This window comes from Lissotriton vulgaris, chromosome 7 (genome assembly GCF_964263255.1).
Source record: "Lissotriton vulgaris chromosome 7, aLisVul1.2, whole genome shotgun sequence".
Classification (NCBI taxonomy): domain Eukaryota; kingdom Metazoa; phylum Chordata; class Amphibia; order Caudata; family Salamandridae; genus Lissotriton; species Lissotriton vulgaris.
Window position 1 is genome coordinate 826,590,206 of NC_141695.1, and position 22,928 is coordinate 826,613,133.

At 46.6% G+C, this 22,928-nt stretch overlaps 1 protein-coding gene across 1 annotated transcript in view; it reads right to left on the reverse strand.

Moving 5' to 3' along the window:
• The window catches only part of SYNGR2 (synaptogyrin 2), a 287,764-nt gene that overhangs the window by 66,607 nt on the left and 198,229 nt on the right, over positions 1-22,928 (reverse strand). Inside the window, exon 3 of the mRNA XM_086931086.1 lies at positions 9,853-9,989. Coding sequence (XP_086787212.1) covers positions 9,853-9,989 — 137 coding nt within the window. The remainder of the gene's footprint in view (positions 1-9,852; positions 9,990-22,928) is intronic.

A 22,928-nucleotide genomic window follows, 5' to 3' on the forward strand; every position in this document is an offset into this window, starting at 1 on the left:
CTGTGTTGGTCGTGATGCTGATAGTGTTCCTGTAGATGATGGCGATTCCTCCTCCGGTTTTGTTGACATGGTCCTTCCGGGTGATTTTGTAGCCTTCCGGGATGGCTATGGCGATGTCGGGGGCCGAGGAGGCGTTCATCCAGGTTTCCGTGAGGAAGGCGACGTCTGGTGCTGCTGTATCAAGGAGATCCCAGAGTTAGACAGCGTGTTTGTGGGCGGAACAGGTGTTGAGGAGGATGCACTTGAGGTGGCTGTTATTGTTCCTGTGTTCGGTGGGCGGGTTGCAGGTTCGGAGGCAGGTGAATTAGCATGCTTGGCAGGAGAAGGGTCCGTGGGTGTCCCTCTCGGTGGCAGGTCGTCCTGTGTTGAGTGCGATGAGGGTGGCGGTGTAGTACCTCAATCTGGTTCCCTGGAAACAACGGGGGCCAGGGGTTGTGGCGTTGGGCGCGTTCCAGGCGCAGACGTGCTTGCTTCCGCGCGGTGTTGACCGAGTAAACTTCAATTTTTGCACTGCCTTTATGTAAGTGTCCGAAAAAGCACTTTTCACAGAATCTTTCCCTGAAGAGGAGGCATCTTCTTTAGAAAGAGGAAAATTGTCTTTAGCCTTCGGATACAATGCCAACCTCCTTTTTTCAGTTCTAAAGAGTCTTAGATGAGAAACTGACAAAAATCAGATTTGGATGCCTTTTGCTTTCGAAGAAGACAAATACACTGAACACTAGTATCTTCAATTTAAATCTTTACAAACTTGCAGGATGAACAACCGTTGAAAAGAGATTAACTCAGTCAGCCAAGGTGACAGTTGACTATCAAGTAAAAAGATCTCCCCAACCCAGGATTTAATAGAAATTCCTCAAACACAACTCCCAATACTTCAGAGCTGAAAACCGTGATGGTTCCGATCCAGGGTACATCATTAAGCAACAACTTACGGTTCACCGAAAGGTCATAGCAGAGATCTGGCAGGAGGGCAACCTCTAAGGACTTGTGGTAGAAATATGAGCTATGCAGGCCTCGGGTGAGCGAGGGAGTAAGGAGAGCTTTAGTCTCCATCTCATTGGCTGAAATGTGAGCTCTTTCAAATGCAAGACCAGAGACTCCAGCCCAAGAAGAAAACAAGTTACTTACCTGTAACTTTGGTTCCCCAGTATTGGTAACTTACATTGATTCCCATGCTTTGTATCATTCCCCGTCATCGGAATGGGAGCCTCTGTAGTATCACAACCATAGAAACAAAAGAGAAAAATAGACCTAGGCCTTATCTCATTTTGTATCCTATCACTCTCTTTGTGTACAAGAGACCAACATTTTGCCAGGACCAATCAGAGCAGCCTCACCCCATAGAACCATCCCGAGAGAGCTCAGAGCCTCAGATTTTCATAGCCGTTGTGCAAACCGCCACTAACTCTGTAAAACAACTGAGCTTTCCCAGGGGAGGAGGGTGGGCGCATGGGAATCTATGAAAGTTACTAATACTGGGGAACCAAAGTTACAGGTAAGTAACTTGTTTTTTTGCCCCAGTATTGGAACTTACATAGATTCCCATGCTTTGTATCAGAGTAGCTAGCAGTAAATTACCAAGACACATTTTGTAGATACATGGCATGACATAACCATATAGCAATACTTATAGCACAGCAAAAACAAGAAACAAAATGTGCTCACCAGGAAGGAGGGACTGTAGGGAAAGCTCACCTCTCAATGAAAAAGATTCAGCAGAACTGCTTGACCAACAGCCGCATCGTCTCGTCCTGCAGACTCCAGGCAGTAGTGTTTCGTGAAGGTATGAGCACTGCTCCACGTTGCTGCCCTGCATATGTCCTTAATGGCGACTCCAGAAAAAAGAGCCACAGACGATGCCACAGACCTTGTGGAATGTGCACGGACTTTTCTGTCCAGTGGCTTGCCCGCCTCCTGATGGCAGAATTGAATCGCACTTGAGATCCAGCGGGAAATGCCACTCTTTGCCAAAGGAAACCCCTTCCTTGGTGTGCTGTAGGACACAAACAATTGGGATGATTTTCGAAAGGGTCGTGTGCGTTCTAAGTAGAATTTCAAGCATCTTTGAACATCCAAAGAATGTAATGTGCGTTCCGCAGGCGTAGAAGGGCGCGGAAAGAAAGACTTTAAAATCAAAGGTTCACTCAAGTGGGACTCAGATGGCACCTTCGGAATAAATGTCGGATTGGTGCGAAGTATAAGCACATCCTTTTTTAATTGAAGGAATGGATGCACTATGGATAGGGCTTGAAGCTCACTAACTCTTCTCGCTGATGTTAGAGCTAAGAGGAGAGCCCGTTTCCAAGACAGGAATTTCAAGTCCGCCTTGTGCACCGGCTCAAACGGAGCTTTCATGAGTTGAGCCAGGACAAGATTGAGCTGCCAAACTGGCAGAGGAGGGCGAACAGGAGGATACATCCGAAACAAGCCTTTCAAGAATTGTTTCACAATCCTAGAGGACCATAAGGACGGGCCTGAAGAACTGCGCCGAAACCTCGATATGGCTGCAAGATGTACCTTCACAGACGAATGTGCCAACCCAGACTTAGCCAATGATAGTAAATAGGGCAAAAGTTGATGAGGCAGATTTGTAAGGATGGAGACCTTGTCTTTGACAACACAGGCAGAAACTCTTCCATTTCGCCTTGTAAGTTTTATTAGTGCTTGGTGCTCGAGCCTGGGACAACACTCCTCTACACTCCTTGGGGAGATTCAGATGACGGACCTCTCTGTGTTCAGGAGCCACGCTGTCAAGTGCAGTGATTTCGGATCCGGATGGAACACCTGCCCCTGAATCCTCGATAAAAGGGATGGAATTGGTCTCAAGCGAATTGGATAATCCTGGGAGAGTAGAAGGAGTTCTGTGTACCAGAATTGCCGGTGCCACGCCGGTGCAATGAGAATCATCTTGCAAGCTTCCGCCTTCATCTTCCTGAGTACTCGTGGGATGAGGGGAATTGGAGGAAAAGCGTAAAAGAATGCGCCGTACCAGGCAATCGAAAGGGCGTTCCCCAGAGATCCCTGATGGTGAACTTTGCTTGCGTAGAACCGGCATTTGGCGTTCACCGGAGAGGCAAAGAGGTTGATGGTCTGTGTCCCCCAAACCGAGAACACACTCTCCAGAATGGACTGATTCAATTCCCATTTGTGATTCACTTCTGTCTGGCGACTCAGGAGAGAACCTGCCAGGTGTTCGGCCTTCAAATTGATCCCGTGCAGAATCGCATAATCCCAGATTCTCTGAGCTTCTTTGGACAGAGTTTGTGACTTCGTTCCTCCTTGCTTGTTGATGTAGTGCATGGCCGTCGTATTGTCCGTCCGGACCAGCACTGTTTGATTTTGAACTCTGGGAAGGAAAGCCTGCAAAGCCAACCGAATGGCCGTTAGCTCCAAAAAATGTATATGGCACTGGCGCTGGTCTGGACTCCAGTGTCCGCTGACTTGACGCTCTCGGAGCACTGCTCCCCAGCCTTCCAAAGAGGCATCTGTAGTCATGATCAGGGGGGGATGGTGAAATCCTGAATGTCAGACCTTCCGCGATATTGTCTTTTACTAGCCACCACTTGCATGCTGTTCTCATTTGTGGCGTCACAAACACCTTGTCGTTGAATGATCCCTCTGCCTGGCACCATTGTTTGTCTAGCTCTTCCTGCAGAGGACGCATTCGCAACCTGCAATGCGGTATTAATGGTATGCAGGATGACATCGACCCGAGCAGGGACTGGTATTGTCGAACTTTAAGGCATTTCTTGTTGAGCACCTGGCGAGCTGAGACGATCAACTTTTGTTGACGTTCCTCCAAAGGACGAGCTGTGCATTGCGTCGTGTCCAAAGTGGCCCCAAGGAACCTTGTGGATCGTGAGGGCTGCAGAACTGACTTGTGTTTGTTTAGCTGAAGGCCCAGGTGACTGAACAACTGGATGCAAGTTGAAACGGCTTGAGAAGTTTCCTTGAAAGATGGAGCCTTGACGAGCCAGTCGTCCAAGTAAGGGTTTCATAGAAATGCTGCTACTGGTGCTAACACTTTGGTGAAGACCCGTGATGTAGACCGAAGGCCAAACGGAAGCACCTTGAATTGGAAATGGCTCTTGCCCACTGTGAAGCGTAGATAGTGTCTGTGAGATGGGTGTATCGGTATGTGGAAATACGCATCTTCTAAATCCAGAGACGCCAAAAAGTCGCCTGGGTTCAAAAGAGGAAGAATATCTTGGAGAGTGACCATCCTGAAAGAGAGTTTGATGAGATAAGTGTTGAGCTCTCGTAGGTCTAGTATGGGGCGCCAAGTCTGCTGTCTTCCGAACCAGGAAGAACCTGGAATAAAAACCTCTGCCCCTCTGAGAGAGAGGTACCGGTTCTATTGCCCCCTTGATGAACAATTGGTGGGCTTCGAGGTGGAGCAGATCCAGATGTTTTGTGCGGTTGGCGCCCGGAGCTCTTGTTGGAGGAAGATCTTGGAATTCCAACGTATGGCCACTCTGAACAATATTCAGAACCCACTGGTCCGATGTTATACACTTCCAGCTGTTCAGACAAAAGGATATCCTGCACCCCACTGATGTTACTGGGAGGGAAGGAACAGTAGGTAGAGCCAGGAGGCCGCTATTGCCTCTTGGCATTGTCGTGTCCTTGGCGGTTCTGACGCCCTCGCTGAGGCTGGCGAGAGAAAGACGCCGATTGTCCCTGCCGTTGATTTGAATATTGAGTCTTATAAGACTGCGAAGACTGTGAGGAATCTCTCTGCTGGGTGTTTCTTCTATAAGGAGAGAAGCCTCTGCCTCGTGCACCTCTAAATGGGACCTTACGATAGTTCAGTGATCCCAATGACTTCGCCGTGTCCGTATCTTTCTTTATACTTTGCAGGGCATCATCAACATATTCACCAAAAAGCATCTCCCCATCAAATGGGAGGTCCAGGATTTTATTTTGGACCTCCTGACGAAAACAGGTGGCTCTCAGCCAGCCCTGGCGACGTAGTACTGCTGACCCTGCTAAGGCACGAAAAGCCGTGGAAGCTATATCCATAGCACAGTCGATTACTTTGGAGGAAGATTTTTCTCCCTCCATAAGGACTATCCTGGCCTCTTCCCTCGCGGAGTCTGGCAGTTGTTCCACAAATGGCTCCATGTCACACAACATCTGGCGATCGTATCTGCCTAGAATGGCGAGAGCATTTGCTGCTCGAACAAGCAAGCTGGCCATGGAATAAAACCTCTTTCCCACGTTATCCAGGCACCTACCGTCCTTGTCCGGAGGCGTAGTCAAAGGAGTTGATGGGTTTTTGGATTTGCTTTGAGCGGCCTGAGTGATCACCGAATCAGGCTTCGGCTGACCAAGAAGACAAGCTGGACTGCCCTCCGGAGCCTTATATTTCTTTTCCAGCCTGGGAAGAACCGGGATAACAGTGGCTGGATTTTGCATGATTTTTATCCCTTTATCCCACACATGCTCAATTATGGGAATGGATTTGACTGATTTTCTGTATTGTTCTTTGAAGTCATACAGGAAATATTCAGGCTCTTCCCTAGCAATTGGTAGTCCAAACCTCTTTGACGCTCTCTCCATGAGATTATGGAATCCCCCTATATCGACTGGAGGGGAAACAGAAGTATCTCGACCAGTGGCGTCTAGATCTTGTAGTCCACTGTCACCGGGATCCAAATCTGGGTCCTGCAATGGATCAGTCAATGGATCCACCTGTACTTCATCATCAGAAGAGGAATCCTGCTGAACGGTATTGGCGGGCTTGGGATCCGAGGTCCTGGAAAGGACCGTTGGTATGATCACTGGCGTGAGAGGTACCACTTGCGAAGGAGGCCGCACGACAACTGGTTGCGCTTGCGGCAACACCTGAGGCAGAGGTTGTGCAGGCTGCAATAAAGGTTCCGAAGGAAACCTGGTTCTATAGTCCTGCAGCATCATCTGTAGATCAGAGACTAGAGAGGCCGGCATGGCCACCATGTCCTGTCCTAAACCAGGTGGACGTCGCTCCTGAGGAACATAGCGATGCACCTCTTGATCATATGCATGTTCATAATATTCCTCCGTGTCAGTCTCTTGCAATTTGACATGTAAATCCGAGGGACTGTAGGCATCCCCATATTGGCCTCCATCCTCCTCCTCCTCATCCGACTCGTCATCCAGAAGCAGTGTAGGTGGAAGCGTTGAAACTCGTCTTGGAGACGTCATTTCAGGTGTAATTTTCAGCTTTTGTATAGGAAATTGCGGTTTTTGACACGTCGACGACCTCGTCGACGGGGCAGTCGTCGACGCTATCGTCGATGGAATAGTAGACGATATAGTGGACCTCGTCGACAGAGCCTTGGACTTCGTCGTCATCACCATTAGTGTCGTCGAAGTCTTTGTTGTCGTCGACGTAGTCTTAGTCGACGACGAGGCAGTCAACAGCACCTTCCCGGAGATCATCATCGTCGACGAGGAAGAAGTCATTGTCGACGAACCTGGTACCTTAAATGACGAAGTCGTCGACGTCGAAACCGCCACCGACGACTATCTCGTTGACGGAGCCAAGGAAACAGCGGGAATTTTCATAGAAGCAATAGTCGTCGACGTACCTGATGTTTGTGTCGTCGACGGATGCTGTTTTCTCTCAGGCACGGTCCCTGGATTGACTGTAGAGTATTTTTCACCAGTCTTTTCTTTTTTGGATGGAGGAGAAGTGATAGAAACATCCTTTTTGTCCTTAGTGGCTGTAACCAATCCAGCAGCCTGTCCCTGCCTCTCCTTTTCACTTCCGTGAGGAGATTTAATGGGACTAGCCCTCTCAGACCTGTCAGAGATCTTATGAGGGGCCTTGATCAGGGGCTTGGCTGAAGGAGACCTACCCCTCTTCTTGGATCTGTGAGAGGAAGCCATAGATGTTGAATCCTCTTCATCTGATGAAAGCACCTCCCTCCGAGTCTTCATTTTCTGAAGCCAGGTCAATAGCCGGCCCTCTTTGTCACAAAGCGTTTTTGTAGAGAAGGTTCTACAAATCTTCCATTCAGTGGCCTTGTGGTCCGGGTATAAGCAATATATACAGATTTCATGCTCATCTTCCACAAAAAGTCCTTTTTTTCCCACAAGACGCACAGGACCTGAATAAGGCCTTCTTCTCCTTGTCAGACATGTCTTGATTGTAGTACAAAAGTTGAAGAAATAACTAGTAAGAATGAGAAAACTGAGCAGAGCTCAGTGGAGACTCCCTAGCACAACGTGCGGTAGAAAAATCTGAGGCTCTGAGCTCTGTCAGGAAGGTTCTATGGGGTGAGGCTGCTCTGATTGGACCTGGCAAAATGTTGGTCTCTTTTACACAGAGAGTGATAGGATACAAAATGAGATGAGGCCTAGGCCTATTTTTCTCTTTTGTTTCTATGGTTGTGATACTACCGAGGCTCCCATTCAGATGACGGGGAATGATACAAAGCATGGGAATCTATGAAAGTTCCAATACTGGGGCAACAGAGACACCGGCCCAGGAGCAGATTCCAAACTCGTAACTTTACTACACTTAAGTACCTTCCTGAATCATGCCCATAGAATCCACCAGAAAAATTGTTACCAAAGGTCAGTAACTTTCTCCGATTGATACTTCTACCTGCAGATTTCTCACCTGTTGAATGGATTCCAAAGTAATACCTCCTAGGTGGTGGGTCTGAAGGATTAGTCATACGAGGAAATCCTGGAGCATGAAGCACACGAAATGACCATCACGTCGCACCTCCGAATCCAGACACAAATGCTTGGTGAAGGTGGGAAGGGAATCCCATGGCAGTGGCCGGGCGATCTCAGCCACAGAATCACCACTGAGAAAACCAAGATGAAAGACGTGACCCCCAATGTAACAGCCCCAGAATCTATGCAGCGATTCCTTCAAGAGAGTAGCACATCTTGATAATTAATTGGAGCAGGTTCTCCACTCAACTGCTTTGCACTTTGGGCTACCTGTGTGTCCCAGACAAAGCTGTTTGACATCCCTAATATTTTTTACACAGTCGATATAGTAGCGGACTGCTTTTCTGGGGTGCAGCTAGAGTATTCTCTCAACCTCCTTGGTAGGATAAGGTGGAGGGTAAAAACTGGGAAGGGTAATAGATTGACCCAGATGGAAAGGTATTAGCACCCGAGGGAGGAAAGCCGCTTTATTTCGTAGGACCAACTTACCTGGAAAGAAACATGTACAAGGTGCCAACAAGGCCACTATGGTTCTGTTGGAAGTGCCCACTGAAAAGCATGGCAGGGAAATTGAGATCAGTAAGCTTCAATGGGTTCATGCTGTATTCTATGCATCAAGCAACAAATTTATTCCATGTTCCGGAGCATGAAGGGCTGAAAGAACGACAACTTGGCAGGGAATTGGAAAGTATGCTTAAGTACCCTAGTTCAATCGCCAGGTATGAAGGTGGAGGTTCTGGAGATTGTCGTACAGAACCGGACACTCAGTTCGGGAAAGGAAGGCAGAGAAAGGGGCACAGGGAGAGGTAAAGAAGGTCCGCTGCGTATCACACCCTTCTCAGCCAGTGTGGGGTAATGAAGACTAGTTAGGCAATATGGGAGAAAAAGCATAGTGAAGCAGGAAAATCCACCTCAAATGAAACATGTCCCCCAAAGCTCCCAGGAGCAGACATGGGAGGGCACAGAACTGTGGGCAATGGCCATTTCTGTGAGTGGCAGACAGACCCACATGGGGGTGCCCATCGGGCAAAGATCTTCTGAAACATCTGCAGATTCAGATGCATCTCATTATCAGCAGGATGACGCCACCTGAGCCATCAGCCCTCATGGTAAAGAGCCAGCCAAAGGTTCATCACCTGTGTGAAGACTCAAGGTGCTGATGTCAATACAACAGCGGGAGCAGCAAACTGGTAGTGAGTTAATCCTACAATGAAAACCAGTTGCATCCTGTATGACTGCAGGATCGCTATATCAGAAAGCGTATCCTGCAAGTCAAGTGACACCTTCCTGTCTTCTGCTTCCAGGGCTAAAAGAACAAGAGAGAGGCCCAGAGGTAAAGGTTCAAGAGCCAGTTAGGATAGAACAAAGACCGTTGTCCTTTTTGGGTACTAGAGCCCACAGTTCAGTTCTCTTTTTACCCGGATTATAAAACCCACCAAATAATTCTTTGTAGAGCCCATCTGTTGAACTGCCTAAGAATCCATAACCTACTTTGTAGACTTTTTACTGTGTTCCGAGATTAGGAAGATTTGATAATTCGCCAATTATCTGTCGGTATGTGCCAACTAGTTTTAATCCCAAACAGAGCTCCATTCAGATTACATGCTCTACACTTTCACTGCCCTTGTACAATCTTCCTGCCTAGAGTTCTACTAATCCTCAGCTCTACAACACCTATTTAGTTTGCCTATCTCTACTCTTTCCTAGTTCTCATCGTGATCTCTAGTGTAATGCCTGCTCCTACAGGGCACAGACTCCTCTCATATTTGATATGTGGCAGTCAGGATACTGATCAAACGTCACTCCGTGTCTACCTGAACTGTCATTTGTTCGCATCAGAGGAAAATCTTTTGCAGTTCTTGTTTCAGCTGATGGACTTCAAGAGAATTCCCTTGTAATGGTTCTATTATTCTTTATGGACTTCCTCCCTCACATAGAAATAAGTGGGTATCTTTATTCACTCGGAATTGCTAAAGGCAATGGTCACCCACACCCTCCCAACAATCTAATGATCACATAACACCCTTGTATCTCTTTCTGTACACTTCAGAAATTGTTAATTTGAGTATCTCTAACCAAAGAAACTGGAACCTGACAAACATCACCAAAACGTTTTTACAAGTCAAATTTGACTGCTTAAGTCACTTTCCATGCATGCACAAATAAAAAGCTTAAACATACCCATGATAAGATGGAGAAGAAGCTAAAGGCAATAGCAGCTTGAACTCCACTGACGATCATAATTGTACTGAACTTGGTTATCGCCCACTCGTGTGTCAAGAAGCAAAACCCCACAAACCACAGGAAACACCAAAAACCTAGTAAAGAAAATAGAGCATACAAAAAAATTCTCAGAGAAGTCAAGTCAAGGGTCACTTATAACATGCACAGAAATCATACAAGCAGTTTGTCATACATGCCTATATACATACACCTGTAACTACAGTAACCTTTGATATATTCATGCTTTTATTTTATTGCCCTTTGGCTTAGGAAAAGGATCACACAAGACTTCTAGCTTTTTGAGAATCTGTGCCATCAGACATGCACAACCAACTGCTGTGAAAATGTTGTACAAGTCATCAGACTCCCCTTCATACAGCAGTTGATTCACTTTAGGTGCTACTCTTCCTGGCTTTTCAAAGTATTAAATTTGAGGACCTAAAGCTGGCATAGTGAGTCCGTGAACCGTTATTACACTGCAAATAGTAGTTCCAAGTTCATAGTCCAAAGAGGACAGAAGTACATGTTGAAATTATGTGTCACATTTACACAGTGCCACCTAACAAGCCAGAGTGTCTCCAGATTTCAACCCTTTCTTTTTCCATGGTAAAGGCCAATTGTGAGATTGGATCGTGGGTGGATATGGCGGTGAAAGGAGGACAGAAACTGCTAGGACTAAGACAGCAAGACAACACAGTGAGTAATGTATATTTACTCACATTATTAGCAATATTCCGGTATACTAACCGATTAAACACACACTGGCAGAGGCAAAAGGTCTCGCTTAGGAGACGTATTGGCTTTGCAAATGATTTATAGCAAGGCTGCATAAAATGCTTCAGGTGTGCCGCACAGCTGAAAAACAAGAGCAAAATAAAAAGCCATTTTTTATTTTTGTGTACCAAAACAAGAGATTGGTAAATAAAATGTAGCCTCAAAAGTGCTTTATTAAAGAGCAAGTTACTTATCTTCAGTAATGCCTCATCTAGCAGAGACTATACCTAGTCGCAGATTCCTTACCTTAGAATTATTCCCAGGATTCAGATATTTTTTGTGGGCAGTAACCCTGTGTGCCAGTAGGTGGAATAGATAGGCTCCTCGTGGCGTCTGAGGACATTCATGGTGCATATATAGGCCGCATGCTGACATCAGTTTTTGTGAGTTTTCAGACCAGGAACACAGCCACGAAGAACACTGACCACAGGTGTGGAAAACTAGGGCCCTGAAAGGGGAAAGCCTTGTCCCTTAAAATCTATTTACAGAGCTGGGAAGATGGGTGAGTCGGTAAGAAATCTACAACAAGATATAGTCTCTACCTGATAAGGCATTAACAAAGGTAAGTAACTTGTTCAACTGAGAGAGACTTGTAGATGCAGATTCCTTACATTAGAAAAGATATACCCAGGCAATACCTCCATAGAGGTGGGTCTGCCAACCAATTTCAAACCAAATAGTCCTACAGGAGGAAAAAAGCAAAGTGCCCATGCCTACGGACCTAATGTCCCAGTAGGAGTGTTTAATAAAGGTGTGCAGAGAGACCCACGTCGCTGCCTGGTAGACGCTAGGACTGGGACTGCGCATGCTAAAGAAGTGGTCACAGCCTTGGCTCTGGTGGAAGAAGCTCACTAACCATCAGGGAGTTGCTTCTTGGCCAATGTGTAGCAGATATTAATGCAGAGCATGATTCATCAGGAGATGGTCTACTTATGCACACCCTTTCCTTTCTTTGCTTCAGCATACCCCACAAAGAGTTGGTCTTCCACCTGGCACTCTTTTGTGCGGTCAAGGTAGAACGAACAAAGCTCTTTGGGTCCAGTTGGTGAAATCTCTCCTCTTTAGAGGAATGTGGCGAAGCGTAAAATGTATGAAGGGTGATGGATTGGTCTACATGAAAGGGAGTGATGACTTCTCGGAAGAAATGGAGCTCTAGTTCGAAGAACCAGTTTGTCTGGGTAGATGTTCAGGTATTGAGGCTTTGGATGACAAAGTCTGAAGCTCACTGACCCTCTGGGCAGATGCTATTGACACTAGGAAAGCCATCTTGATGGTAAGGAGTCAGAGGACAGCGTTGCAAAGGCTAAAAGGGAGCGCACATCAGGAACGTTCAAACTAGATTAAGGTTCCACTGTGCAATTATGAAAGAAGGGGGAAACATGTTTCAAACCTTTCACAAATTTGAAGAGGGATGGCTGATCAGGCAACCACAGAAAGACTGCGATAGCAGAAAAGTAACCCTATTAGGTGCCCAGAGAGGAGCCCTAATGGGCAAGGGAAATCAAAGAAAAAAGCCTGAGAAAAGGGAGTAGGAAGGGTGAACCTGTTTTTCTGCACACCATGCCAAAAACTTGCACCAATGGCAGGTGTATACCATTTTGTAAGAGGAACACCTGGCTGCCAGAATAACATCACAGACTTCAGGCGGAAGGTCGAAAGCTGGCAACTGCTGCAGTTTAATTTCCACACAAGGTTTGGGTGGAGAACCCACCCCTGCTGCTGCGATAAATATCCTCCCAAAGAGGCAGCCTGATCGGAGGACCAATGGAAAGTTTCAACAGCTCGGCATAAATAAAAAAATTTGAGCCCAGTCCGGAGCCACAAGGATGACTTGGGCCTGGTTGTTCCTGATCTTCAGAACTTTGGGCAGGAGTGTAATGGGCAAAAGGGTGCACAAGCTTCACTCCAGAGCCGCCTAGGAAACTCCAGCACGCAGAAATACCGACATTGTGCATTCTCTGCAGTGGTGAACAGATTTAACGGAGGATATCTCCACTGCTGAAAGAGAACCTTCAACACCTCCAGATGGAGACGCCATTCATGAGCTGCTCTGCATCTTCAGCTGACTTAGTCTGCCATTGTGTTAAGAAAGCCCGCAAGGTGTTGAACCACCAAGGATATCTTAGACGTTCCAGTAATGCCCAGAGATGCAGGGCCTACTGACCAAGGGTCCACAACACCACATAGAAGTGGTGTTGTATGTTAATACCCGCACTAGCCTTCCCTTAATGGAAGGTAGAGAGGCTTTTATTTCAAGTACGATCGCTTGGAGCGCCAGAAGGTTGATGTGAAGTCGGGATTCTGCGAGAGACCAGAAACCTCTGGTCTCCACCTGTCCTAGAGGGCTGTGCCATCCCAGGAGTGACTCATCGGTCACTACTGTCAGATCTGGCTGGGGAAGGGAGAGGAGTCTGCTGCTGATCCAATCATGGTTTGTTAACCACCATTGCAAATCTTCTGCAGTCCCCTCCGAAATATAGACCATGTCAGATTACCCTGATGCTGCACCCACTGGAACTTTAGGTCGCACTGCACTGAGCGCATATACCATCTGGCATGTCACACCAGCAGGATGCTAGGAGGTCCAGCAGCATCCAAGTCAGTCTCACCGAAATCCAAGAAACAGGCGGAAACATCGGTATTATACCCTGGATTCGCTGACCAGTAGGATAGGCCCACAGCTGCGCAGTGTCCAGAACAGCTCAAAATAAAGGGAGCCTCTGAGAGGGAGTCAGGTGTGACTTTGGCACATTGATAGCAAATCCCAGCGAGTCTGTCATAGCGTGGAGGTGGGAGAAAACATAGGGTTAGCCCGCCTTCAACAGCCAGTCGTCAAGACAAGGGAAGTCTGGAACCCCTGATTTCCACAGATGAGCTGAAACCACAGACATCACCTTGGTAAACACCCGAAGGACACTGGTAAGGCCAAAAAGGAGAAGGCAAACAAAATGCTTGTGGCCCACTGTAAAGCTTAGGCATCGTAGCCCACCGTAAAGCGCAAGTAATGCTTGCAGGCAGGCAGGATGGGAGTGTGGAAATATGCGTCCATTAAGTCCAACGTTACCACCAAGCACTTGATCAAGCGTGAGCACTTTGACCTTCTTGAGGAAGAGATTGAGAGGGTGCAGGTCTTAGATAGGACAACAGCCTCCACTCTTCTTGGGCACCAGGAAGTAGCGAGAATAGCAACCACAAACTACTTCTGGCATCTGCACCCTCTCTATACTTCCCTTGGTCTGCCATAAGCAGGTGGCATGGGTGGAGGATAGTCATGAAGGGGAGGGAGAATCCCCTCCAGGCAATCTGCAAAACCCATTGGCCTGTTGTGATAGACCTTAGTGTGGCAGGTGATAGCGTATCCTGCCTCCCTCTGGGTGCTCATGACAGTTCGAGGGCAAACTAGAGGAGCTTGGAAGCTACGGGGAGGGCGGAGGGGTGGTGGTTGGCCGACCCAACCTCTGGCTGCCCAAACCACGAGGTCTGTGGGGACCACATCCTCTGCCATGCAGAGGCTGGGAAGCTTGCGTGCTGTGGTGTAAACGTGTCCAGCGCTGAAACCACCTTGTCTCGGAAGAGACATAAGCCATCAAAGGGCATGTTCATATGCAATGCTTGGACATCCTCCCCTCAAAAGGTGTGGCGCAGTAAGGCCACCAATAAGGATCTCTCTCTGCCAAGCGAGTCATTGGCATCCAGCCCACATCCGATTGTGAACTTGGCTGCGTCTCTCCAGTCAGCAACAACAAGAGAGTATGGGCCTCACCTAGGGCAATAGGCAGCACCTGCGGAACCGAATCCCATACAGCATGGGAGTAAAAGCTTAAAAGGCACACTGTGTTCATGGACCACAGTGACAGGCTGGTGGAAGAAAACCTCTTCACCTAAGGAGTCCAGCCTCTTGGATTCCCGATCCTGAGGGACGGTAGAGAATGCACCAGGATTACGTGGTAGGTGGAGGCTTGGACTACCAAGCTCTCCCGGGTAGGGTGCTCAGTGAGGAAGCTGGGATCCTCTAGAGCAGGGCGGTGATGGCAGGCAATCATCACATTAACAGGAGCCCCTGAGCTGTGCTTGGACCAGGTCCCAATCAGAACAACTGTAAGGGCTTTATTAAATGAGAAAAGTGGTTCTGAGGTGGTCACTCTCGGCTGAAGCACCTCCATGAAGTCATTCATATGGACTGTCACGGAGGGCAGGCTAAGGTCCAGGCCCTCAGTCGCCCTTGTCACCAATGTTGCAAAGGACATCCCTCCTCCGTATCCACGGTAGGAGCAGAAAGCATGCCAGTATCTGGAAAAGTGTTCCGCCAAATCTTCACACCTGTCAAGATTTGGGTCTAAAGTCTGGCATTCATCAAGGTCCAGCAACCCCTCTTAATCCTTCCCTAGTCTGAGCTCATAGCAATAAGGCTCAAGTGCCGGCTTAGAGTACTTGGCTCCAGCTGGTGTCGGATCAAACCCCTCTGGCTCCGTGTCAGAGTCTGGGATCAGAATGGGGATAGCGCCTCAAGCTAACCTCTGAGGCCTTAGTAGCAGAAATCTCCCGCCTGGTCATCCTTTGTCAGATCGTGACGCCTGTACCTCTCCGTCCCAATCTGCCCAGTAGCACGGTCACTAAAGGACTTACTGCCATCTATCTCAATGCGCGGTCCATTTGTAAACATTCATTCGAAATATGGAGCCTGCTTAATTTAGAAACTCCGGACATCTGCTTCGTCCTCGAGACCTGGCTACATGAGAATGCCACTCCCGATTTACATGTTGCCATTCCTCCCGAGTATAACATCACACGATTCAACAGGAATGACTCCAGGGGGGGCGGACTATTAATCGCAACCAACCAAAACATAAGTGTTGTCAGTGTGGAAAATCTTGTTTCTAATCGTACCGAAATGATCATGTTCAAGATTAAAGGTCCCTTAAATAGCACCTGGAAGGGAGCCTTACTTTACCACCTTCCTGGAGCTAAAGAGAGTTTGCCAACGAACTGCTTGAGATCATCGCCCCTCACGTTTTGACCTCTGAGAAAATTCTTTTCATAGGTGATTTTAATTACCATGCGGACGTACAGCTGAATGAGGATACTGGAAAATTAATTTCTAATATGAACACCTTAGATCTTGTTCAGATGATCTCAGGCCCCACCGATCAGGCCGGTCATACTCTTGACCTTTTTTTTCCTCAAATTCTCCTGACATGGTAGACCACCCCATTCCATTGCTTTGGACAGACCATGATCTGTTGAAATTTACCATTCCTATTGCTACTTCCGAAGTGGCTCTTGAAAATTAATTCGTATTACGCAGACATCTGAAAAAAATTACCCTATCCTCGTTTTCTAAACACTTCCACTTTGATCCAACAGCTCTCCCTATGAGTGCTAGTAGAGCAGCACAAACGGGGGTGGTGATGGACGGAGCATCTGAATCAATCAAACACTCACACCCAGTCAAAAGATCTGGGTTTAATCCATCACCGTTCTTTAGCCCACTCCACACCACCCCAGTTCAGACATGGCCATATGTAAATCGGTAGGACCCTGTGCCTCATGGGAACAGTCCAGCCCGAACTGCCAAGCCATGTCTTCCCTGGACCGGAAACAAGCTTCAGAGGACCGGTTTCTAGCATTCCAGCCGTCTTCAGCCCGGCTTGCTTGAATCCAGTGGCAAAGTGAGCAAGGGACTCCCGTCGGAGCATACCCTGCCACACTTATGGCGGCCAAAAGCGGTACAAAAGGGGGTGGTGATGGACGGAGAATCTGAACCAATCAAACACTCACACCCAGTCAAAAGATCTGGGTAGAGCAGCACATCACTTTGATAAAGCCATTGAGTCTACATTGGATAAAATTGCCCCTTGGAGTAATGTTAAACATAAGATCATAAGTGCCCCATGGTTCACTGAACAACTAAAAACCACTAAATCCTTAACTAGAGCTGCTCAGAAAATATGGCGGAATAGCAAAGAGCAGGTCGACCGCAAGGCATATAAAGTATTGCACACTGGTTATATGCGTGATATAAGGTCGGCAAAGCGGACGTTTCTTGCTGAGCGGATAAATAAAGCTGAGAACTCCTCCAAAGAACTGTACCAAATCCTAAAGGAGTTTACCACCTTTTGCAATCCGTTATCAACACCTAATTCCCAAGAGTGGACTGATGCCCTTTCAGTATTCTTGGAGGATAAAATAACGGCAATTCACATCTCATTTCCCCCACATCAAGCTATAATGCAGTCTGAAGCTCGGGCAAACCTGTCATGCGACCCTTCTCATATCCTGAGTGAATTTGTGAAATTCGACAGTGAAATGACCATGTCAGTTGGGCAAAAAATAAAGTCTGGTTCTCCTACTGACCATATTTCCCCCAAACTATTTTCCATACTTGCCCCGGTTTTGGTGGAATGTCTGACCGGTCTCCTCAATAAATGTCTCTCGGAAGCAGACTTCCCCACAGCATGGAAAGCAGCAAGAATCAGACCAATATTAAAGAAACCCCTGGCCGACCCTTATATCCTCTTAAACTATCGACCAATCTCATTACTCCCGTACTTTGGGAAAATACTTGATTTTTTTGTCAACAAACAGCTTGTGAGCCATCTTGAAAACCAAGGACTTCTCGACCCGTCTCAATCGGGTTTCCGGTCATCACACAGTACAGAGACAGCATTGGTCGAGGTTGTTGATAATATTAGATTAGCATTAGATAAACAATCAACCAACCATCCGTGTCCTGCTCGATCTGTCCGCAGCATTTGACACCATCTCCCATCGCATCTTAATTCAACGGCTTTGGGAGATTGGTGTCAGAGGCAATGCCCTAAAATGGCTCACTAGCTATCTGATCGTACTACCGCGGTCCAAATTGGCAAAAATATAGCAGGTAAAAGACCTGTTAAGATGGGTGTCCCTCAGAGCTCTATTTTAAGCACTACGCTTTTTAATGTCTATATGACACCCCTGGCCAGAATTATCAGAGCCTTTGGCTTTGATGTTTTGTCTTATGCAGACGACACACAGATTTTAATCACTCTGGATCCGGATCCCAATGAGACAAGGCAGCGTTTAAAATTTTTTATGATTGAGGTTGATAAATGGATGAACACCAACCAGCAGCTAAATGGCAGCAAATCGGAAATAATGCTCTTTGGCAAGGCCGCAGAACACTGGGCACATGACTGGTGGCCAACTAACCTGGGCAATTGTCCAATGCCCAAAGAATCAGTGCGGAATTTGGGTTTTTATTTGGACAACGAACTATCCATGAGAAACCTAATAAATCATATCGTAGGGACCTGCTTTGGACTTATGTGTAGCCTTAGAAAGGTCTTCAAGTGATCCCAGCTGAGGCTCGGAAACCCTTAGTCCAGGGTCTAATCATAAATAGAATGGACTATGGGAATGCGCTTCTACTAGCCACCAATGAGTACCATCTGAATAGACCCCAGGTTCTTCAGAACACTGCAGCTCGACTGGTGCTCAACCTTCCACGAAGATCTTAATCGGCCCCTTGTTTAAATACCCTTCACAGGCTCCCGGTAAAAAAACAAATCCTGTTCAAAACACGATGTCTAATCCACAAAAATATGCACGGAAACGGTCCAAAATACTGGTCTCAAAAGTTAACATGGTACCAGCCTCAAAGAGAACTCCGATCCAGCTCAGAGTCTCTGCTAACATCTCTTAGAATACATACTTCCATAAATGGAGATCGTGCATACTTGTTTCTGGCCCCCGTTTCATGAAACAAAATGCCCCACTACCTCCGCATCATCCCCAAACACAGCTGCTTTCGTAAGAAGCTGAAGACATGGCTCTTTCTAAACTAAGATCTCTCACTTTCGGGTCAGAGCCGTCTGCAAGCGCCATGAGACTTTGGATGTGATATGTGCGCGATACAAATGCTTCTGACTTGACAGAGTGTTGTGTAGACATCAGGACCGGCACTGGGGAAGGTGGAGTTGGTACGAACAGTGCAGGGCCAGATCCATCTGTGGATCCAAGAGGCTTGAATGGCACCAGAGCCACCTGAGTGGAAGTGGTTGCACCTCTCAAACCCACTGTGCCGGAAGGCACCGGATGGAACGGGCTGCTCAAATATGAAACACGTGGACTTACACAACTCCCAGAGTTAAGCAGGGGTTGCTACGGTTCCCAGAAACTCGAAGCACTAAACTGCCCCAAATGCTGGCTCCATTGTGGAGCAAGACTTAGAATGTCGACGCTCCCTTATCTGGTAGGTCGACGGACAAGGAGAAGTTGAAGACTTCAACTTATTAATTGGTTTCTTTTTGTGGGACTTACCTGAATGACCTGATGACTGAGTGTGATTAAGATTTTGGGCTCTGTGACTTGTCCAGAGACCTTTCTTTTGACTGGACGAGATTGTTGTGGCATAGCCGGTTGAGGCCACCAGGAGTTTGAGGGATTGCTCCCTTAAGGCCTTTGGGTTCATGGCATGGCAATCAGCGCAGGCCTTCGGAATGTGGTCACGCTCGAATCAGCAAAGGAATACTAGGTGTGGGTCAGTCAATGACATTTGAATGTGACAGGCGCCACAGAGCCTGATGCTGGCCTTCCTAGTTGGCATCACTGTCACACCAGGAGAAGATCCGAAACAACAACTTCAACTAAAGTAAAAAATAAATAAAAAGGTTAATCAAAAAGGGACCTTGAGGTAGCTCTCCCTGGATCTGCGCTGACTAGTGTGAAAAGAACTCACACTCTGAGATTGCGCTTAGATAGGTACCACCCACATCACATCCACCGCAGACCATCCCATGTAAAACCGATCAACACCACCTACCTGCACGCAAAGGGGTACTGCTCACAAAAAAAGTCAAGATCCAGTCTGATACCTGGGGATACATCTAAGTTAATGAATCTGCGGCTATAAGTCTCTAGCAAATCATTGGCACAAACGTGTTTTCTTAAAAAAACAAATGGGTAGCAGGCTGGGATGGGGAACTAAAGAAACAGAAAGGTCAAGTTGGGGGAGAAGGACAGGTGAGCAAGAAACGGAAGTAGGTTGAGGGATTGCAATGGGTATGGCGAATGAGAGGATGGGGAGCAAACTGGCATGGAGAGTGGGAAGGCTGGGAGGCAAAAAGGACAACTGCAATGGACGGTGGGGGAAAGACAGTGGCAATGGATTGTGGCAGGAGGGAGAGCAGAACGAGAGCTCTCAAACCACACAAACAACATTCCTGGTTAATTGCAAACTCTGAATTTCCCTTTAAAACGTAAAAAGCTGCTTATAAAAGATTTAATACAAGTGATCCACTCTGAGCATATACTATCGCCTTGATTACAGTAGTCTGATGAGACCCCAGTTTTAACTCACTGGAACCCAATAATTCTTCCCAATCATGAGAGAAGGAACACACTCCTGGATAGAAGTTACTTACATGTAATACTAGTCTACAGTCATGGGAATTAGCTATTGGTTTTGCCTAGTTGGGTGTCGGAGTCCAGATCAAGGGAAAAACATTTTAACACATATGCCCGTTATAAAAGGACAGATTAGAGATGGGCAATTAATAAACTAATCTGACATATGCAGCCAGTTGCCAATGACAGACAGCTGCCTATTTTAGTTTTTCAGACCTAAAAATTATACAAAGCGGGCATATATGCAAAACAGCCTTAAAGGGTCGGAAAACTGCCTTTTATTGTTACGGCCCAAGGCTGATGCAGTCATTCAAGAGGCAGAGCTTCAAAAGATGATCTGTGGTTTCAGAACTATATGGGAGTACTTCATCCAGTTCAAGGTTTTTGCTTAGCATTCTTAGGCTATTAGACCCATTTACCCCATTATGAAATTAGGATTACAAGTCATAGAATGCAAAGCGAAAACCTGGACTGGATGAATGATGCAACACACCAATGACCTGGAAATCCAAGAGCTATTAGGAGAAAGGCAATATGATGTTCCTTTAGTAATATCCACTTATAAGGTTTCAGAGACAGAGGATTGATCAGCATGATTTTAAAAAATGCATTAATTTTCCTTCTCAATTATGAGATCTGCACCAATATTTAAGAACAATAAGAAGGATAATTCGCATTCATACCATCAGAAGAAGAAATGGAAAACTAGTTAGGTGGAGGAGGAATGGGCAGAAAGTATATAAATTCCTGTCATATAGATGCTGCTCTTCTATATACTGTGTTAAGTTAGCATGAGTTTATTAAGTGTTTAAACAACATATTTTCCTTTGGCTTCAGTTTGCACACGACACGTAATTGTTATTGTAGCTTTCAACCTAGACGAAAGATGTGATTTATTTCAGAATAATATGTTATTGCTCTGATATCAGTTGTGCTTGGTACACTGTCTGAACAGTGAGTGCGGAACCCTCTAAGAATAACCTAACACAAGGTTGCTGGGAGCTCTGATCCTCGCACCACTAGACATAACACAAATACAGTTGCTGCCAACATTGGGCTCTAAGCGGGTTTAAGATAGAGTTACTGAGAATGCAAAAACACACTTGATGGTGCTTTGAATGCAGAGAGCTGGTCGCTGATGATGTGATCTCCTCCTACTGACATTTAGAGGTATGGGCCCGCCCTGCTAAAACCCAAATGAGACCTTAGATATAATATAGTATGCTAAATAGGGTGCGCGAAATATAGGTGATACAGATTTCTATAGATTTTTGCATTATAATATGCTATCACCGTTTGCTTATTCTGGATTAGTGACTATGCTGATAACCCTGGTTTTTATAATATGTGTTCTCGTATTATATAAGATACTGCGTTTGAGAACCTTGCATTGAATAATAAATATTTCAAAATTGCACGTGTCTTCTTTTACTCCCCGTTCTGGGTTGAAATGATTATAGAGCGAAAGAGTGTTCATGTGTTCCACGATACCTGAGGTAATTTAAGTTCATGTTCTGGTTTGTCTAAGTCATTTGTAGTTTGTTATGACCAATGAGACACTGTAGCTAGCTCGGTAAGGGCATTTTGGATACTGAGGTGAGTTTTGGGTCACCCTAATTCACTGAGGTTCCTGATCTTAATGCACAGTTCTGTAAGAGAACGGAATCCCTGCTACATGGCGCCCGTACGTTGTTGGCCTTATATCATGACACTCGAGTAGTATATCATTCAATCCTTAACCCCTTCATTCCCGTTGCCGGAAAACGGTGGTGTCGGAAAAACCTACCTATTTTTGAAATAGGTCTTTTCAAGCTTGAATTAATCTAAAACGGTTTCCTTGAATTACTACCCAGTTATGCTACAAAGTAATCTTTGTTTTTTCAATTTCCTGTGCAGTCATGGCACAAGCCGTGGACATCCCGCTGCATAGCCGCATTGCGGTGCGTGATCATTTGCGGGCTTATGATGTTCCTGTGGAAGGCTTGGCTGTGGTTCTGGTGGTGAGTGCGGAACATGCTTAACCATACGAACTGTTTTATTCGTGGGTGACATTTACGGCAGTGGACGCAAATTCTGGTGTGTTCCACTCGTACACTGCGTCACCTGTACCTGCTGAATATGCTCCGTACAGAGCACAGGAAGTACCTATTGATGTTTGGCAGCATGGAGTTTGGTTTGGTGGCGCCCTACCCCATTTTTTAACCGCTCCGAGGTTAGGTCCTTTGTCCATTCCGGGCGCAAATTGGCCCGTTTTGGCTGGATTTACTCCTCACCCTAATCACGGCACTTGTAACTTAGGTGAACTTAGGCGACTTCATGTAGTCGCAATTGCCGTGATTCGAGCCCTTGTACATTACACGAGTCGTAATGTTCAAGGTGAAGCCCCTAGAGGTGCAGCCCTTCTGGCAGGGCAGGCTGGTTTGAAAATCAGTCCGGTCATGGTAAATTCCGTAATTTGCAGAAAGCCCCAGGATAAGGATGAATTTCCTTTCTGGCTTGCCGAGAAATTTGACCAGCTGGAAGCAGTGCTTTCGAATAAGACTCCTGGTGAAAAACACTGGATTCTAACGCTTAGCTTGCCGAAGGATTTGGCCCCTGAGCTTTGTGACCGAGTCTTGGGGTAAGACTTTTGCAGCGGTCTATTCGAGGTGCTATGGCACCCCGTCTATGTCCAATCTGTCTGCGGTCCTTAAACATGTTCAAGATGACCACAGACCGGAGTCTGCGGTTCAATTGGGTATGCGGCTGTGTGGCACCTTTGATGTGGTTTGCGATCTGAACCTTGCAAATGTCAAGGGAGATGCAGTGAACTTTCAGGTGGCTAACGCGTTAAAGGCGATTCCCGAACCCGAAAAACCCAGACAGTTAGCGAG